We start from the raw sequence: 17197 nt of genomic DNA, 5'->3' as shown, positions 1-17197 counted from the left end.
CTTTTCCTTGTTCCAGAGGGTGGCTCGTGTGCTTTGGAATCAGCTGAACAAAGAGACCCGGGAGCATCACGTCACCTGTGTAGAACTGTTCTACCGGCTGCACTGCCTGGCCCCGACGGCCAACATCTGCGAGGACATCATTTGCCACGCCCTCCTGGACCCTGACAAGGTGAGCCTTTCTGGCCGCCACCTCCATCCTGCAGCACCCAGGCCCTTGTTGTACATGCGCTTGGCCGACATCCATCCAGTCGAAGTCTTTCTGGAGCTGAGTGGACATCGTGATTAATAAAATAAGCAGACGGTGGCTCAAGCCTGTAATCCCAGCACTTTGGGAAGCTGAGACGGGCGGATCACGAGGTCAGGAGATCGAGACCATCCTGGCTAACACGGTGAAACCCCATCTCTACTAAAAAAATACAAAAATCTAGCCGGGCGTGGTGGCGGTGCCTGTAGTCCCAGCTACTCGGGAGGCTGAGGCGGGAGAATGGTGTAAACTCGGGAGGCGGAGCTTGCAGTGAGCTGAAATCAGGCCACTGCACTCCAGCCTGGGCGACAGAGTGAGACTCCGTCTCAAAAAATAAAATAAAATAAAATAAGCAGAGGTGTTCCAGGATTTCAATCCTGGAAGGCCACTGGAAGCTTGAGCCATTCTTTTTACAGCCCTGAAAATGTGGTTTGTGACCATATTGAGGCTCACCAGGGAAACCTGCCCAAACCTGCTGTAAGGACTTGCAGGGCTTCTGCAGGTGTTGGCAGAGTAGGCAGTTGTAGGGAATTGATTGTCCCTGGAAGAACTTACTGAAGCAGGACGTGGTGGCTCACTATGGTGGCTCACTCCTGTAATCCCAGCATTTTGGGAGGCTGAGGTGGGAGAAATTGAGGTCAGGAGTTCAAGACCTGCCTGAGCAACCACAAATAAATAAGGCCAGGCACGGTGATTTACGCCTGTAATTCCAGCACTTTGGGGGTCCGAGGCAGGCGAATCACCTGAGGTCAGGAGTTCGAGACCAGCCTGAGCAACATGGTGAAACCCTGTCTCTACTAAAAATACAAAATTAGCCGGGCGTGGTGGCACATGCCTGTAATCCCAGCTATTCGGGAGGCTGAGGCAGGAGAATCACTTGAATCTGGGAGGCAGAGGTTGCAGTGAGCCGAGTTCACGCCACTGCACTCCAACCTGGGCAACAGAGTGAGATCCATCTCTACCAAAAATAAATAAATAAATAAGGCCAGGCATGGTGACTCACGCCTGTAATTCCAGCACTTTGGGAGGCCGAGGCAGGCAGATCCCCTGAGGTCAGGAGTTCAAGACCAGCCTGGGCAACATGGTGAAACCCTGTCTCTACTAAAAATACAAAATTAGCCGGGCGTGGTGGCACGTGCCTGTAATCCCAGCTACTTGGGAGGCTGAGGCAGGAGAATCACTTGAATCTGGGAGGCAGAGGTTGCAGTGAGCGGAAATCACTCCACTGCACTCTGGCTTGGGTGACAGAGCGAGACTCCGTCTCAAAAAATAAAAAATAAAAATAAAAATAATAAACCAATGTTTTTAAAAAATTTATTGAGAATTTATTGTCCTGGATCTCCTTTGCAGTCTGTTGTGTGTCCTCGTTCTTTAAGACACTTGGGGCTGACACTTGCAAGGAAGCCATGCTCCTTTGTGTTTTCCTTTGGCTGCAGACCACAGGGGTGACCCTGGACTCCAATACTGAGCTCTGAATGTGCTGCTCTGTTAAAGTGAACAATCAGAGAGAGAGAACACAGGTTCTCCTTTTCCTTCTGGCCGAATCAGTCAAAGGAGAATGCAGCATCTTTGCTGTGGTTGCTGTCAGTTCTGCTGAAGTCTTTGATCTGTTGTTTAAATGGGGTTTATGGTGACTGAAGACAGCGGTCAGTTATGAAACCAAGTTCCTCACTCCCATTTATTTCCTCATCAAGGGAACAAGGCTGGAAGCTCTGTTTAGATTTTCTGTGATCTGGCACCTGACAAGAGAGATCCAAGGCAGTCGAGTAACATCTCACAATCGCTCCTTTGACAGGTAAGGCGGTCTTCGTTATGATCTACCATTAACTCTCAAGGAAACTCCACAGAGGTTCCTGCCCAACATGTGGGGCTGGGGAGGGAGAGGTGCATGCAGTTGAAAACATGACCCCTATGGCCGGGCGCAGTGGCTCATGCCTGTAATTCCAGTACTTTGGGAGGCCAAGGCAGGTGGATCACTTGAGGCCAGGAGTTCAAGACCAGCCTGGCCAACATGGTGAAACCCCATCTCTACTAAAAATACAAAAATTAGCCGGGCATGAGGGTGGGCATGTGTAATTCCAGCTGCTTGGGAGGCTGAGGCGGGAGAATCGCTTGAACCCGGGAGGTGGAAGTTGCAGTGGACCAAGACTGCACCACTTCACTCCGCCTGGGTGACAAGAGCGAAACTCCATCTCAAAAAAAGAACACCTGACCCCTGCTCATGACCCCCCCCCCGAGCACAGCCAGTGGTTCCCATAAACAAGTGAATTTAGGCCAGACACATGTGAACACGTTAGGAATTTTGTTAATTTGTTTGGGATGTGAGGAATCCCGGCATACCCCGGAATCACCTGTGCAGCTTTTACAACATGCCCCTACGAGGGGACTTTGCAGGGAGGTCAGATGGCCTCAACCTCCCCTGGGGGAGTGACCACAATTGGCGTGCGTGCTTGTCCCATCACTGACTCATGCTGAAGAGGGGAACTTGATTGCAGCCCATTCTACTCCACATTGCTTTTCCCGAGTGCCTCTGAAACTCTAGGCATGAGGCCAGGCACTCAGCCTTAGAGACGCCAGCTGATTCTGATGCCTGGGGCCCAGGCCCAGACTCAGATACATAACCCATTTGGGGTGAGGCCTGAGCATTGGGATTTTAAATGCTCCCACTAGTGATTCCAACGTGAAACCCAAGTGGAGTCCCCCTTGTCCTCATCCACTTGGGTCTGGAAGTCCAGCTTGGGTGGAGCTCCTGGGGGCCCTGTGTTGGCACCCTGCCCTATGCCCAGTGTCCGCCATGGTGCATGGCGCACAGGGGTGGCCGCGAGCAGACTCACCAGTGTGTTTCCCACCGCAGGTCCTTGTTCGTCGTGCTGGACAGCCTGGCCTGCACGGATGGCGCCATCAGCGCAGCAGCCCAGGGCTGGCTGGTGCGTGCGCTCTCCCTCGGGGACGTGGCTCGCATCCTCGAACCCGTGCTCCTGCTCCTGCTGCAGCCAAAAACCCAGAGAACCTCCATCCACTGCCTCAAGCAGGAGAACTCGGCCGGTGAGCAGCCTGCATGGGACCGAGGGTGAGGGAGGAACGGGTCAGGGGACTGGACCTCAGTAGTGATCGTTGAGGGACTGAGGCCCACTAGGTAGTTTTATTAGATGCAAATGGTGCTTTGTAAATTGTGAGGACTTCGACAATTTAAGGACCCAGTGATCTAGCATTTAGAGCTATTAGTGAGTGGGTTTGCTGTTTTCACTGAAAAACCAGATTATTTTGTTATTAAGGAAAATTGGCCGGGCATAGTGGCTCACAACTGTAACCCCAGCACTGTGGGAGGCTGAGGCAGGTGGATCACCAGAGTTCAGGAGTTCAAGACCAGCCTGGCCAACATGGTGAAACCCTGTCTCTACTAAAAATACAAAAATTAGCTGGGCGTGGTGGCGCATGCCTGTAATCCCAGCTACTTGGGAGGCTGAGGCAGGAGAATCTTCTGAACCCAGGAGGTAGAGATTGCAGTGAGCTGAGATGGCACCACTGCACTCCAGCCTGGGTGACAGAGAGAGACTCTGTCATTCATAAATAAATAAATAAAATAACTTTTATTTGTGAACCTTCAACTACAAGGTAAGTAGTTTATTTTCTCTTTGTGCTTTAAGATTCTTTTAGACTATAAAATCCTATTAATCAGATTATCAGAAATGAAGAAGAAATAAACCTTTCAGTTCAGAGAACTTCCAGAGGCATCTTTAACACAAATGTAAAAGAATATAGGTAGAAATTAGGAAAGAAAAGAAAAACTAAGCCTGATGAGTCAATTAAACTTCAATGATTAATATCGAATGCATTTTATGAACTAACATTACTTCCTACAATAGCTGTATTTAATGACTTCCCAATTTTCTAAGGGATGGTTTGCAAACTTTGAGTGAGTTTGTTTAGCTTGAGGCAGAAATTTAAATAATAACAATAATAAGTACTGCATTCATTCACTCAAAGAAAAGTAACAGACAAGGCTATAAGAAGGTTGTAATGCCCTAGTCTAAGAAGTGAAAGCCAAGGCCCAGAATGTGGCAAGACAAGGGTTAAAAAGTAAAGAAGGGCTGGGCGATGGCTCACCCCTGTAATCCTGGCACTTTGGGAAGCCAAGGTGGGCAGATCACGGGGTCAGGCCTGTGACCCGTGACTGTGACCATCCTGGCTAACACGGTGAAACCCTGTCTCTACTAAAAATACAACAACTAAGCTGGGCGTGGTGGCGGTTGCCTGTAGTTCCAGCCAGTCGGGAGGCTGAGGCGGGAGAATGGCATGAACCTGGGAGGCAGAGGTTGCAGTGAGCTGAGATTGCACCACTGCACTCCAGCCTGGGCCACAGAGTGAGACTCCATCTCAAAAAAAAAAGAAAAGAAAAAAAAGAAAAGAAGAGCAAGTTTTCCTCTGCCTAGCAAGCTCACTTCAAGGATAGTTATAAGCTAACGCTGTTCGAAAAGTTGAAACCAAAGGAATAGACTCCAGACACCCCAACTCTGGAACAAGGGGTGTAGTAGAAAAGAAAGGACAAATGTCTGTATTTAGCCGGTTTTTGTTTTTTCTTTTGACGCAGCTACAAGGCCACCAGCTATGCAAGGCCACAAGTTATGCCAAGTCATCAGTTATGCTATAGATTACGTGACCTGTCATATGATTAACTGCTTTTGTTTTGCTTCTGTAAGCCTGCTTGTAAAAACCCCGCCGCTCTGTTCAATGCTCGGTTTTTTGGATGTGAATCCACTGAGCCAGTGCATAGCATAAAATAAACATCCTCCTATTTTCCCATATCCGTCTCTCTAGTCCTCAGTTTCCCACAACAAGCTTGCTGGGTTATAAATATCCTGTATTTATCTCAATCATTTTTTGTGTGTGTGAGACAGAGTCTTGCTCTGTCACCCAAGCTGGAGTGCGGTGTTATGATCTCAGCTCACTGCAGCCTCCACCTCCCGGGTTCAAGTGATTCTCCTGCTTCAGCCTCCTGAGTAGCTGGGATTACAGGCATGTACCACCACGCCTGGCTAATTTTTTTTTTTTTTCTTTTTGTATTTTTAGTAGAGACAGGGTTTCACCATGTTGGTCAGGCTTGTCTCGAACTCCTGACCCCCAATGATCTGCCCGCCTCGGCCTCCTAAATTGCTGGGATTACAACATGAGCCACCTCTCCTGGCTGTCTCAATCTTATCTTACAGAGAAAAGCAGCCCATCGGCTAAGTAAGCAGAGGTATATTAAATGGCTTCCTGTCTTTATAAGGCTCCTGGCCTAAACCTCTAACCTCTGGTTTTTCTTTAGGGGAAAAGCTGGCTGCCCTATCAAATAGGCCCTATCAAATTTTATTGTTCCACATTATAAGAAAGTAAAACTGAAGTGTAAACAAAGAACCTTCTTAAAAGTTTGGCTACAATTCATGGCAGCTACATTTTTTAGTATTTCTTTTCTATTTTAAGAGGAAAGCTCTATCTCCATAGTTCCTTGGGCTTTATTATTATTATTATTATTATTATTTATTTATTTTTTGAAGAAGAAGAAGAAGAGTCTCCCTCTGTCGCCCAGGCTGGAGTGCAGTGGCGTGATCCCAAGTCACTGCAATCTCTGCCTCCCAGGTTCAAGCGATTCTCCTGCCTCAGCATCCTGAGTAGCTGGGATTACAGGCGATGGCCACCACAGCCAGCTAATGTTTTGTATTTTTAGTAGAAACGGGGTTTCACCATGTTAGCCAGGTTGGGTCTTGAACTCCTGACGCCCAGCCTTAATTTTTGTATTTTTAGTAGAGATGGGGGTTTCGCCGTGTTGGCTAGGCTGGTCTTGAACTCCTGAGCTCAAGTGTTCTGCCTGCCTCGGCCTCCCAAAGTGCTGGAATTACAGGTGTGAGCCACTGCGCCTAGCCTTCCTTGGTCTCTAAAAGTCACCCAGCACTACCTTGCTGCTTCCTCTAATCTGTTTCCTAATGACCACAGAAATAGTCTGCCACCTCCAAGTAGGAGAGAACGTCTTTGCTCTGCCATTTTCTTTCTCTGAAAAAAATAAGTGTCCTGCTTACCCTTACCCTACTTCTGTAATCCTGTAGAAATCTATTTTTAAAATACTGCTATGCACTTCAAGCAGCTCATCAATTTCTGATATTCTTCTTCCATTTTTGATCTTGCTTAATGTCCATGATGTAGAATTTTTTTAAAGCTCTTTTGTGTGCCTTTATCTTGTTTGATCATCCTAAAAACCTTATGAGAATGACAGATTTTTTTTTTTTTTTTTAAGATAGAGTCTCGCTCTGTGGCCCAGGCTGGAGTGCAGTGGTGCAATCTTGGTTCATTGCAACCTCTGCCTCCCGGGTTCAAGCCATTCTCCTGCCTCAGCCTCCTGAGTAGCTGGGGTTACAGGCACGTGCCTCCACACCCAGCTAATTTTTGTATTTTTAGTTGAGATGGGGTTTCACCTTGTTGGCCAGACTGGTCTCAAACTCCTGGCCTCAAGTGATCCCCCCACCTCAGCCTCCCAAAGTGCTGGAATTACAGGTGTGAGCCTCCATGCCCGGTTCATGGCATAGATTTATTGAACACTGCTTATTAAAAATGTTTGGCAATATCAAAGACTTTTGACTCACTTCTTTTTTTAAAAAAAATAGGCAGTGGTCAGTGGCCTGTTTGACTTCTCCTAAAAGAGACTAGAATATTTAAAAGTGTCATATGTTTTCTGATTATAGAAGTAGTAACATGCTTTTTTTTTTTTTTTTTTTTTTTTGAGACGGAGTCTCGCTCTGTCGCCCAGGCTGGAGTGCTATGGCCGGATCTCAGCTCACTGCAAGCTCCGCCTCCTGGGTTCCCGCCATTCTCCTGCCTCAGCCTCCCGAGTAGCTGGGACTACAGGCGCCCGCCACCTCGCCCGGCTAGTTTTTTGTAGTTTTTAGTAGAGACGGGGTTTCACCGTGTTAGCCAGGATGGTCTCGATCTCCTGACCTCGTGATCCACCCGTCTTGGCCTCCCAAAGTGCTTGAGCCACCGCGCCCGGCCAACATGCTTATTTTTAAAATGGAAATAATGAGGACATAAAAACCTGAATGGAAGTCCTTTGTAAAGCTCGTTGATAGAACTAGGGATTGTTAATGGTTTGGCAGGTAGTCTTCCAGACTTTCCTAGTGGCTGTGTATTATACATATTCTCTCCTAACTGGACTCATTCTATACAGTACTCTTCTGCTGCTTGATTTTTTTTCCTTTCTTTCTAGAGACAGGGGTCTCACTTGGTTGCCCAAGCAGGAGTGCAGTGACACCATCATAGCTCACTGCAGTCTCGAACTCCTGGGCTCAAGAGACCCTCCAGCCTCAGCCTCCCGAGTAGCTGGGACTACCAGTGTGTGTCACCATACCTAGATAGCTTTTAAATTTTTTGTAGAGGTGGTGTTTTTCCATGTTGCCCAGGCTGGTTTGGAACTCTTGGGCTCAAGCAGTCCTCCTACCTTGGACTCCCAAACAATCCTCCTACCTTGACCTCCCACGGTATTGGGATTACAGGCATAATCCACTGTACCTGGCTTGATTTTTTCTTTCTTTCTTTCTTTTTTTTTTTTTGGAGACAGAGTCTCGCTCTTTTGAGACAGAGTCTTGCCCAGTCTGGAGTGTAGTGGTGTGATTTCAGCTCACTGCAACTTCCGTCATTCAGATTCAAGTGATTCTCCTGTCTTAGCCTCCCACGCTGGGACTACAGGCACGCACCACCACGTCCAGCTAATTTTTGTATTTTTAGTAGATAGGGTTTCTCCATGTTGGCCAGGCTGGTCTCAAACTCCTGACCTCCAGTGATCTGCCCGCCTAGGCTCCCAAAGTGCTGGGATTACAGGCATGAGCCACCACGCCACCACGCCTGGCCTCCAGTTTGTCTTTATACACACATGACATTTCGGTGAATATCCACATCCTTATGGCTTTGAAAGTCTTCTGCTGACATTTCTGCAGGATATATTTCTGTTTTTTTGTTTTTTGAGATGGAGTTTTGCTCTTGTTGCCCAGGCTGGAGTTCACTGGCACAATTTCAGCTCACTGCAACCTCTGCCTCCTGGGTTCAAACGATTCTCCTGCCTCAGCCTCTCGAGTAGCTGGGATTACAGGAGACCGCCACCATGCCCAGCTAACTTTTTGTATTTTTAGTAGAGACGGGGTTTCATCATTTTGGCCAGGCTGGTCTCAAACTCCTGACCTCAGGTGATCCACCTGCCTTGGCCTCCCAATTGCTGGGATTACAGGTGTGAGCCACCGCGCCCTGCCAGGATACATTTCTTGAAAGGGAATTCCTAGGAAAAAATAATACGTGTTTTTAAAAATTGCTGCCCCCAAAGAGTTATGATACTTAAGTTTACTATAACAATGTAACTAAATGATCCCATCCTTGAACGTTCTGTAAAACCTATCCACCTTCCTTTGTCTGCTTTTGTCTGTAATATAACCCGGACTCTGGTGGTGGTGGTTCATGTGAGAGTTTTAGGAAGACTAATCTTTCTGTCTGGCTTTAAGACAAAGACTGCCCTACAGCTAATGTGTCACAGCTGAGCCTTCTGTTCTAAAGTCGTTTGTCATCTTGTCATTTTCAGATGACTGGCACCGTTGGTTTAACAGGAAAAAAACCTCTTTCAGAGAAGCATCTGCAGGGCCCGAGCCTCAGGAGAGCGGCTCTGAAGAGCACCTGCCTCTGAGCCAGTTCACCACAGTGGACCGTGAAGCCATTTGGGCTGAAGTGGAGAAGGAGCCCGAGAAGTACCCGCCACGAGGCGAGCTGAGCGAGGAAGAGCTGCCCTACTACGTGGAGCTTCCGGACAGGACAGCCCACGGCGCCCCGGACAGCAGCGAGCACACCGAGTCCGCAGACACGAGCTCCGGCCACACGGACAGCGAGAACACGTCCTCCTTCTCCTCCCCTTCCCACGACCCGCAGGAGCTGAGCAATGAAGAGAACTGCTGTGCGCCCATCCCCATGGGAGGCAGGGCATACCCCAAGCGCTCGGCCCTGCTGGCGGCCTTCCAGTCAGAAAGCTTCAAGGCTGGGGCCAAGTTAAGCCTGGTGCGGGTGGACTCGGACAAGACGCAGGCTTCTGAGTCGTTCTCCAGCGATGAGGAGGCCGACTTGGAGCTCCAGGCCCTCACTACGTCCAGGCTGCTAAAGCAGCAGCGGGAAAGGCAGGAGGCCGTCGAGGCCTTGTTCAAGCACATCCTGCTCTACCTGCAGCCCTACGACTCTCGGCGGGTCCTCTATGCCTTCTCGGTGCTGGAGGCTGTGCTCAAAACCAACCCTAAGGAGTTCATCGAGGCCGTGTCCAGGACTAGCATGGACACCAGCTCCACCGCGCACCTCAACCTCATCTCCAACCTCCTGGCTCGCCACCAGGAGGCCCTTATTGGCCAGAGTTTCTACGGAAAGCTCCAGACCCAGGCCCCCAACGTGTGCCCCCACTCTCTGCTCCTGGAGCTGCTCACCTACCTCTGCCTGAGCTTCCTGCGCTCCTACTACCCCTGCTATTTGAAGGTGACGCACCGAGACATTCTCGGCAACCGGGACGTGCAGGTCAAAAGTGTCGAGGTTTTGATCAGGATCATGACGCAGCTGGTCTCGGTGGCCAAGTCTTCGGAAGGGAAGAACGTGGAATTCATCCACAGCTTGCTGCAGAGGTGCAAAGTTCAGGAGTTCGTCCTGCTCTCCCTGTCGGCGTCCATGTACACGAGCCAGAAGCGCTACGGGCTGGCCACCGCCCACCACGGCAGGGCCCTGCCGGAGGACAGCCTCTTTGAGGAGAGTCTCATCAACTTGGGTCAGGACCAGATCTGGAGTGAGCACCCACTGCAGATTGAGCTGCTGAAGCTGCTGCAGGTGCTGATTGTCTTGGAGCACCACCTAGGCCGGGCCCACGAGGAGGGGGAAAACCAGCCGGACCTGTCCCGGGAGTGGCAGAGAGCCCTGAACTTCCAGCAGGCCATCAGCGCCCTGCAGTACGTGCAGCCGCACCCCCTCACCTCCCAGGGGCTGCTGGTCTCTGCGGTGGTGAGGGGTCTGCAGCCCGCCTACGGCTACGGCATGCATCCCGCCTGGGTGAGCTTGGTCACGCATTCCTTGCCCTACTTCGGAAAGTCCCTGGGCTGGACAGTGACACCCTTTGTTGTCCAGATTTGCAAAAACTTGGATGACTTGGTCAAGCAGTATGAAAGCGAATCTGTGAAGCTCTCTGTCAGGTGCGTTGTGCTCTTTGTGACATGTTTAGTGCTTTAGTGATAGTTTTTATAACGAATGACTGTTTTGCCACAGATGTCGGTTGGAGGATAATTTCATCCCACCGAGAAGCCTGTTTAGCATTGTCGAGAAGGGTAGCAGGCAACTAAATGTTCTGATATTTTATTTTATATTATTTTATTTTATTTTATATTTTATTTTATTTATTATATTTTATTTTATTTATTTTTGAGACGGAGTCTCTGTCACCCAGCCTGGAGTGCAGTGGTGTGATCTCAGCTCACTGCAACCTCTGCCTCCCGGGTTCAAGCAATTCTCCTAGCTCAGCCTTCCAAGTAGCTGGGAGTACAGGCGCCTGCTGCCACACCTGGCTAATTTTTTGTATTTTAGTAGAGACGGGATTCCACCATGTTGCCCAGGCTGGTCTTGAACTCCTGAGCTCAGGCAATCCACCTGCCTTGGCCTCCCAAAGTGCTGAGGCGCTAGAGTGAGCCACTGTACCCAGCCCTGATCCTTTATGTTAAATCCACACAGGTATCCAGTCTAGCTCAGTGTTGCAGGGCATGTCAGCTGCTCTCTACTATTTTTGCAAAACAGAAATAAAAATGTGAATCATCTTCACAGAAATTCTAAAACATTGAAACTATTTTTCCAAAGTGACTATATGAATGTAAAATTGCACAAAGGATGGTTAACATTATTATAATGATATTCCATGACGAGAGCTCCAGTTTATTTGAGATGGTGATCTCTCTCTAGTTCCTGTGTTTATATGTAGGATTAGAAACCCTTATGGCCTCATTCTCTAAAAATTCTCAAACCAATTTCTCTTTTCTTCACCACAGCACAACCTCCAAGAGGGAAAATATTTCTCCAGATTATCCGCTCACCCTTTTAGAAGGTCTGACGACTATTAGTCATTTTTGTCTTTTGGAACAAGCCAACCAAAACAAAAAGGTAAATTTTTTTTTTCCTGAGTTCAAGGCAATTTTCATGTATTGTTTTGTCTTTGGTTTATGACTGTTTCAAATAAGTAACGTATGTATGTAATGTATGTAACTGATGTGCATATGGAAGTAATGTAAATGTGTATGCAAATATTACATAAGTCATGTACACATGTATGCAAATGCATGTGTGTTAGCAATGCAAGTATATATGCAAATGCGTATGCAAATGCATGTATATAATTAACGCAAATGCATGTGTATAAGTAATGTATGTATGTCAGCCATGAAAACATAGTTTTCTTCCTGCTGGCAATCCCTGTGCCAGCCCTTTGCCCATTGTTCCATCAGTAGCCTATGAGATAACGTATAAAGCCACTTGTTTGATTTTTAGGCTTATAGTCATCTTTTTCCACATATTTTTTACTTTCTGTCATAGTGTTCGTGAAATCTGAGTTGGCAGACATTTTAGCTTGGTTATTCTATCCTGTGTGGGATTAAGTCTTAGAATCCATCTAACACTTTGGTTGAGTGGTTGAAAAGTTTGTAATTTGGAACATCAGACTCACAGCTGTCTCTGTGAAAGAGAACCATGGGTTGAAATGCACAGGGAAGCTTATTGCTCCCACACCACCACATGTATGAGTTGCTTAGAAGAGAGTCCAACAGCCCAGACTTAATCCCGCCAGCACTGCTGCCCTTGTGGGAAGAAAAACCATTCCATAGACAAAGCCGGCCTCATGTATTCATTTTAATTTTTAGACCATGGCCACAGGTGATCCTGCCAACTTGAGGAATGCCAGAAATGCCATCTTGGAAGAGCTGCCTCGAACTGTTAACACCATGGCCCTTCTCTGGAATGTTCTCAGAAAGGAGGAGACTCAAAAGAGACCTGTCGATCTCCTGGGGGCCACAAAGGGATCCTCTTCCGTTTACTTTAAAACCACCAAAGTAAGAGGATGTCTGTGTAGTTCTGTCATTTACTTGGTCTTGTATTGTTCCACCCAAAATAAATATGTACAGGAAAGTGTGCATAATCAACAGATGTGCTCGATGAAACCCACGTCAGAGGTCAGAAGTAGAAATCTCTTGTTCGTTTGTTATCAGTAAGTTTCCTACACCTTAAATGGAGGAGTCCGAGTGGTTTCAGCCTGTTTTCTTCTAATTTTCCATTCACCTTATTTTGTAGTTAAACATAAAGCCTTGGCTGGGCACAGTGGCTCACACCTGTAATCTCAACACTTTGGGAGGCCCAGGCGGATGGATCACCTGAGGTCGGGAGTTCAAGAACAGCCTGGCCAACATGGTGAAACCCTGTCTATACTAAAAATACAAAAATTAGCCATGTGTGGTAGCACATGTCTGTAATCCCAGCTACTCAGGAGGCCGAGGGAGGAGAATCGCTGGAACCCAGTGAGCCAAGATCACACCACTGCACTCCAGTGTGGGCAACAGAGCAAAACCCCATCTCAAAAATAATAATAATAAATAAATAAATAAAATCTCTAGAGCTAGGCATGGTGGCTTATGCTTGTAATCCCAGCACTTTGGGAGGCCAAGATGGGTGATGCTTGAGCTCAGGAGTTCGAGACCAGCCTGGCCAACATGGCAAAACCCCATCTCTACAAAAAATACAAAAATTAGCTGGATATGGTGGCAGGCGCCTGTAGTCCCAGCTACTCAGGAGGCCGAGGCAAGAGGATTGCTTGAGCCCAGGAGGTGGAGGTTGAAGTGAGCTGAGATCATGCCAGTGCACTCCAGCCTGGGCGACAGTGAGACCCTGTCTCAAAAAAAATAGTCTCCAGTGGTTCAAGGCGGGGGTACCTAGGTCCTCACCTCTAAATGATTTAGAGACCCAAGTCTTGAGTCTCTAAAGCATTTCTGCTGGACAGCTCATCTCTGTTCTGCTTTTAGTGGTGCCTGTCAAACATGGCCCCATCAGTATGGAATGTCAGGGTGCCTTTGAGTTCTTAAACCAAAAATGTACAACCATGAATATTTATATTATAGTTTAGTCTTCTTCCATTTTCAGTGTCTGCCTCAGAAGGCCGTAGGCGCAGGACTCGGTCGCTCACCATCTGTGTTACTGTGTGTGGTGTCTCAGAATTATCTGCCACATCTGACATCAGTTGAGTGCCCCCAGGTGCCATCTGTGGCCTCAGGGATGAGCCTTGCCATCCTGCGTTTAGGTACCATGGTGCACAGGTGGCCTCCAGACATTCTGTCGATTCCAAGGGTGCCCTAGAAGGGAATTCTGTATTTCAAGCTTCTACAAGAACCTGCTCTTAAAAAGATTCAGAAAACCTTTTTTCTCACTCAGAAAGAAAAGATTTTCTAAACCTTTTTTAGAGGAACTTCCTGTAGCACTCAGCCTCTCTGAGCCTCCATTTCCTCTTCTGTTAAACCAGGCTGTGGCTAGCATCCTATCCTCATGGGTTGGTGGGAAGAGTAATTACGATAAAGGCTGATGCTCATTAGGCACTTAACTCTTAGCCCTCCCTGAGGAACTCAGGGCCGAGGAGCGGGATCCCCCATTAGTCCCTCTAGAGCGGAAACCATGGTGGAAAGGAGGGGACAGCTCCATGCTGGCTCAGTTGTATCTAATGTGGAATAAACATGGGCAGTTGACACAGGAAGCGCTGGGTAAATCCGTCCCTTCGACAAGACGTTTTGTGCCTGCTGCCAAGCACCAGGCTCTCTTGCTTTACCAGGGGACAAGAGAGATGAAGTCCCTGCCCCTGGCTGTGGCAGACATTAACTGGCGGTGTAATAACGATGTGAGCAAGGCTTCAGAGAAACGCGGGGTTTCCTGGGAATGTGTGAACAGGAGCCCTGGCCTGGTCTGGGGTTCCTGAGGCAGCGTGACTTAGCTGAGGCCCCAGGTGGAGAGGATTTAACTAGGGTGGGCATTTCAGGCTGGGAGAGCAGCAGGATTTACAGAGCGAGGAACGTGGCAGGAACACAGAGAAATTCATCAGTAGCAAAGCGGAAGGTGGTGAGTGACATCGGGACCATGTTACAGGTTTAATTAAATTGATTACATGATAAAATTAGTTAAATGGTGCTTATTTCTGGAAATTGAGCAAGTACTTTCCTAATGAATATAAGCCCTTCCGCAGCTGATGGAGTCAAGCTGAGGCTGTGGGATTTCCAGATGGAAACAGTGCTGCAAAGCCTTGTCAGCCTTCCTGCAAGACCCCTGCTGTGTTCACAGCAGCAAGGATGAAACTCATCATCTCCCGAGATGCTCCTGGCCAATTGAGCTGGCCCTCGCTCTTTCCACCTGGCCAATAAGCTGGCCATCCGTCTCTCCACCTGGCTAATGGAGCTGGCTGTCCGTCTCTCCACCTGGCCAATAAGCTGGCCGTCTGTCTCTCCACCTGGCCAATCGAGCTGGCCGTCCATCTCTCCACCTGGCCAATCGAGCTGGCCCCCGCTCTTTCCACCTGGCCAATCGAGCTGGCCGTCCGTCTCTCCACCTGGCCAGTCGAAATGGCCGTCCGTCCCCCCACCTGGCCAGTCGAGCTGGCCGTCCGTCTCTCCACCTTGGCCGCTCACTGCTCCTTCCCCCCGGCATGACACGCCACCATCACACATCCGACTCCGTCCGGAAAGGGTTCTGATTCCTCCCTTTGCTGGGATCCGCCCGTCAGGGAAGCACCTCAGCACAGCATTGGGCACGAACATGACAGGGTCTTTGATCTCGGGAATAGACAGCAGGTGCTGGTTCAATGTATAGGATGCCGTAGCCCCAATATTACCCCGCAGTAACTTTTTTTTTTCCTATTTTCTAGACCATAAGACAGAAAATTTTAGACTTCTTAAACCCCTTGACGGCCCATCTTGGGGTTCAGTTGACAGCAGCTGTTGCGGCAGTGTGGAGCAGAAAGAAAGCCCAGCGTCACAGTAAGATGAAGGTAAAGTTTAAAAAGTTAGAGGAGCAGTTAAACTTACCGTGACAAAGAAATACCACAGAATCATGTGGAATCAAAGGTGACATTGGAGGCCAGCATGGGAAACTATTGAGTCGATTTAATCATTTTATCAATTTGAGATGGAGTCTCTCTCTTGTCACCCAGGCTGGAGTGCAGTGGTGCAATCTTGGCTTGCTGCAACCTCCACCTCCTGGGTTCAAGCGATTCTCCTGCCTCAGCCTCCCAAGTAACTGGAATTGTAGGTGCCCACCACCATGGCCAGCTAATTTTTGTATTTTTTAGTAGAGACAGGGTTTCACCATGTTGGCCAAGCTGGTCTCGTACTCCTGACCTCGTGATCCGCCCACCTCGGCCTCCCAAGGTGCTGGGATTACAGGCGTGAGCCCAAAGATTAATTTCAGTTTGCATTTTGCCCATTCTTTATCCACTTGACTGGTCCACCATGAAGTCCTGCAGGGGTTGGCCTACCTTTTTCAACCTCAGTCCTCTTTATTCCCTCCCACCCCTGCTCCATCCCCTGCTCAGGGTCTGCTGCTGCACCTCCTGGACACTCCCCCAGTGCTCAGCCTCTGTGGCTGACATGGGCATCTGTTCTCTGAGGAAGGGTCAGTGGTCAGTGTCCGATGCCACCCTCCTGAGCGCCTGTGGGCTCCTTCCCTGGTGAGGAGCCTGGCACTAGTTGTTGTTCTTCCAAATGCCCGTGACCAGGGTGTGCAGACTTATGTCATCAAAAATATGCCTCCCATACCAGGCCTTTCCTTCCAAGCCCAGCAAATGGGAGGCTGGTTTATCTGTTTTTCCTTCCTGTCTTCGTATTTTTTATTCCACCTCTTGTTTCCTTCAAATTTAGTATATTTGTTTCTAAAATGCTTTCTACTAAATTCAAACATACCACTATTACAGCCCCATCAGGGACTGCACCTTTTATTCCTAATTTGTATCAAATTATGTTGTTCCCATGGGTGGAGCCTTTACTTAGTTCAATAGGAAATGTTTGTTTAAGAGATTAAAACAGACTGGGCGTGGTGGCTCACACCTGTAATCCCAGCACTTTGGGAGACCCAGGCGGGCAGATCACCTGAGATCAGGAGTTTGAGACCAGCCTGGCCAACATGGCGAAACCCTGTCTCTACTAAAAATACAAAAATTAGCCAGGCATGTTGGTGGGCATCTGTAATCCCAGCTACTCAGGAGGCTGAGGCAGGAGAATCGCTTAAACCTGGGAGGCAGAGGTTGTAGTGAGCCGAGATCACGCCACTGCACTCCAGCCTGGGTGACAGAGCAAGACTCTGTCTCAAAAAAAAAAAAAAAAAAGATGAAAGCAGATTGATTTCTCCAGGGACGGCTACTATAGAATACTTTTTGTACATCATCCTTATTTAAGCTTTCAAGGAATTTTTTTTTTCTTGGCAGATTATCCCAGCGGCGAGTGCATCCCAGCTGACCCTTGTCGACTTGGTGTGTGCACTCAGCACCCTGCAGACTGACACGTTGCTGCACCTGGTGAAGGAGGTGGTGAAGAGGCCACCCCAAGTCAAAGGGGGTGACGAGGTAAGGAGACTGGGGAGTCCTCTAGGCTTCTGTAGATGAGTGGGTGGCATTCGTCATAACTCTACTTCCTTATAAATTGTGTTTGGGAGGGAAAGATAGGTAACAAGAGTGAGTGGGACTGCTTGGGGTAGTGAAGTGGAGGTGCTGTTTGCTGTGCTTTGGGGGAGACCTATGAAGATTTGGTGCTCCTTTTTTAAGGTGGGAACTGCCTGAGGTCAGGGGCTCTCATCCTTGTACCCTGCTGCTGAGGACACTGCCTGGTACATGCCTTCTGGGCACTAAATGGAATAAAATCT

General features: G+C 48.5%; 1 protein-coding gene across 2 annotated transcripts in view; it reads left to right on the top strand.

Annotated features, from left to right (window-relative positions):
* DOP1B (DOP1 leucine zipper like protein B) overlaps window positions 1–17197 on the top strand; it is a 123705-nt gene that overhangs the window by 74050 nt on the left and 32458 nt on the right. For both annotated transcript variants that reach the window (XR_007724527.1, XM_050785750.1), the window contains exons 16-23: window positions 17–169; window positions 1939–2039; window positions 3099–3289; window positions 8841–10470; window positions 11314–11425; window positions 12178–12366; window positions 15210–15332; window positions 16764–16901. Coding sequence is in view for 1 of the 2 variants with exons in the window: in XM_050785750.1 (XP_050641707.1) it covers window positions 17–169; window positions 1939–2039; window positions 3099–3289; window positions 8841–10470; window positions 11314–11425; window positions 12178–12366; window positions 15210–15332; window positions 16764–16901 (2637 nt within the window). In the remaining variant the exon portion in view is untranslated. The remainder of the gene's footprint in view (window positions 1–16; window positions 170–1938; window positions 2040–3098; window positions 3290–8840; window positions 10471–11313; window positions 11426–12177; window positions 12367–15209; window positions 15333–16763; window positions 16902–17197) is intronic.

This window comes from Macaca thibetana, chromosome 3, assembly GCF_024542745.1.
Source record: "Macaca thibetana thibetana isolate TM-01 chromosome 3, ASM2454274v1, whole genome shotgun sequence".
Taxonomy (NCBI): Eukaryota; Metazoa; Chordata; class Mammalia; order Primates; family Cercopithecidae; genus Macaca; species Macaca thibetana.
The sequence above is the reverse complement of the archived record's forward strand: the minus strand, read 5'-3'. Positions and strand labels throughout refer to the sequence as shown.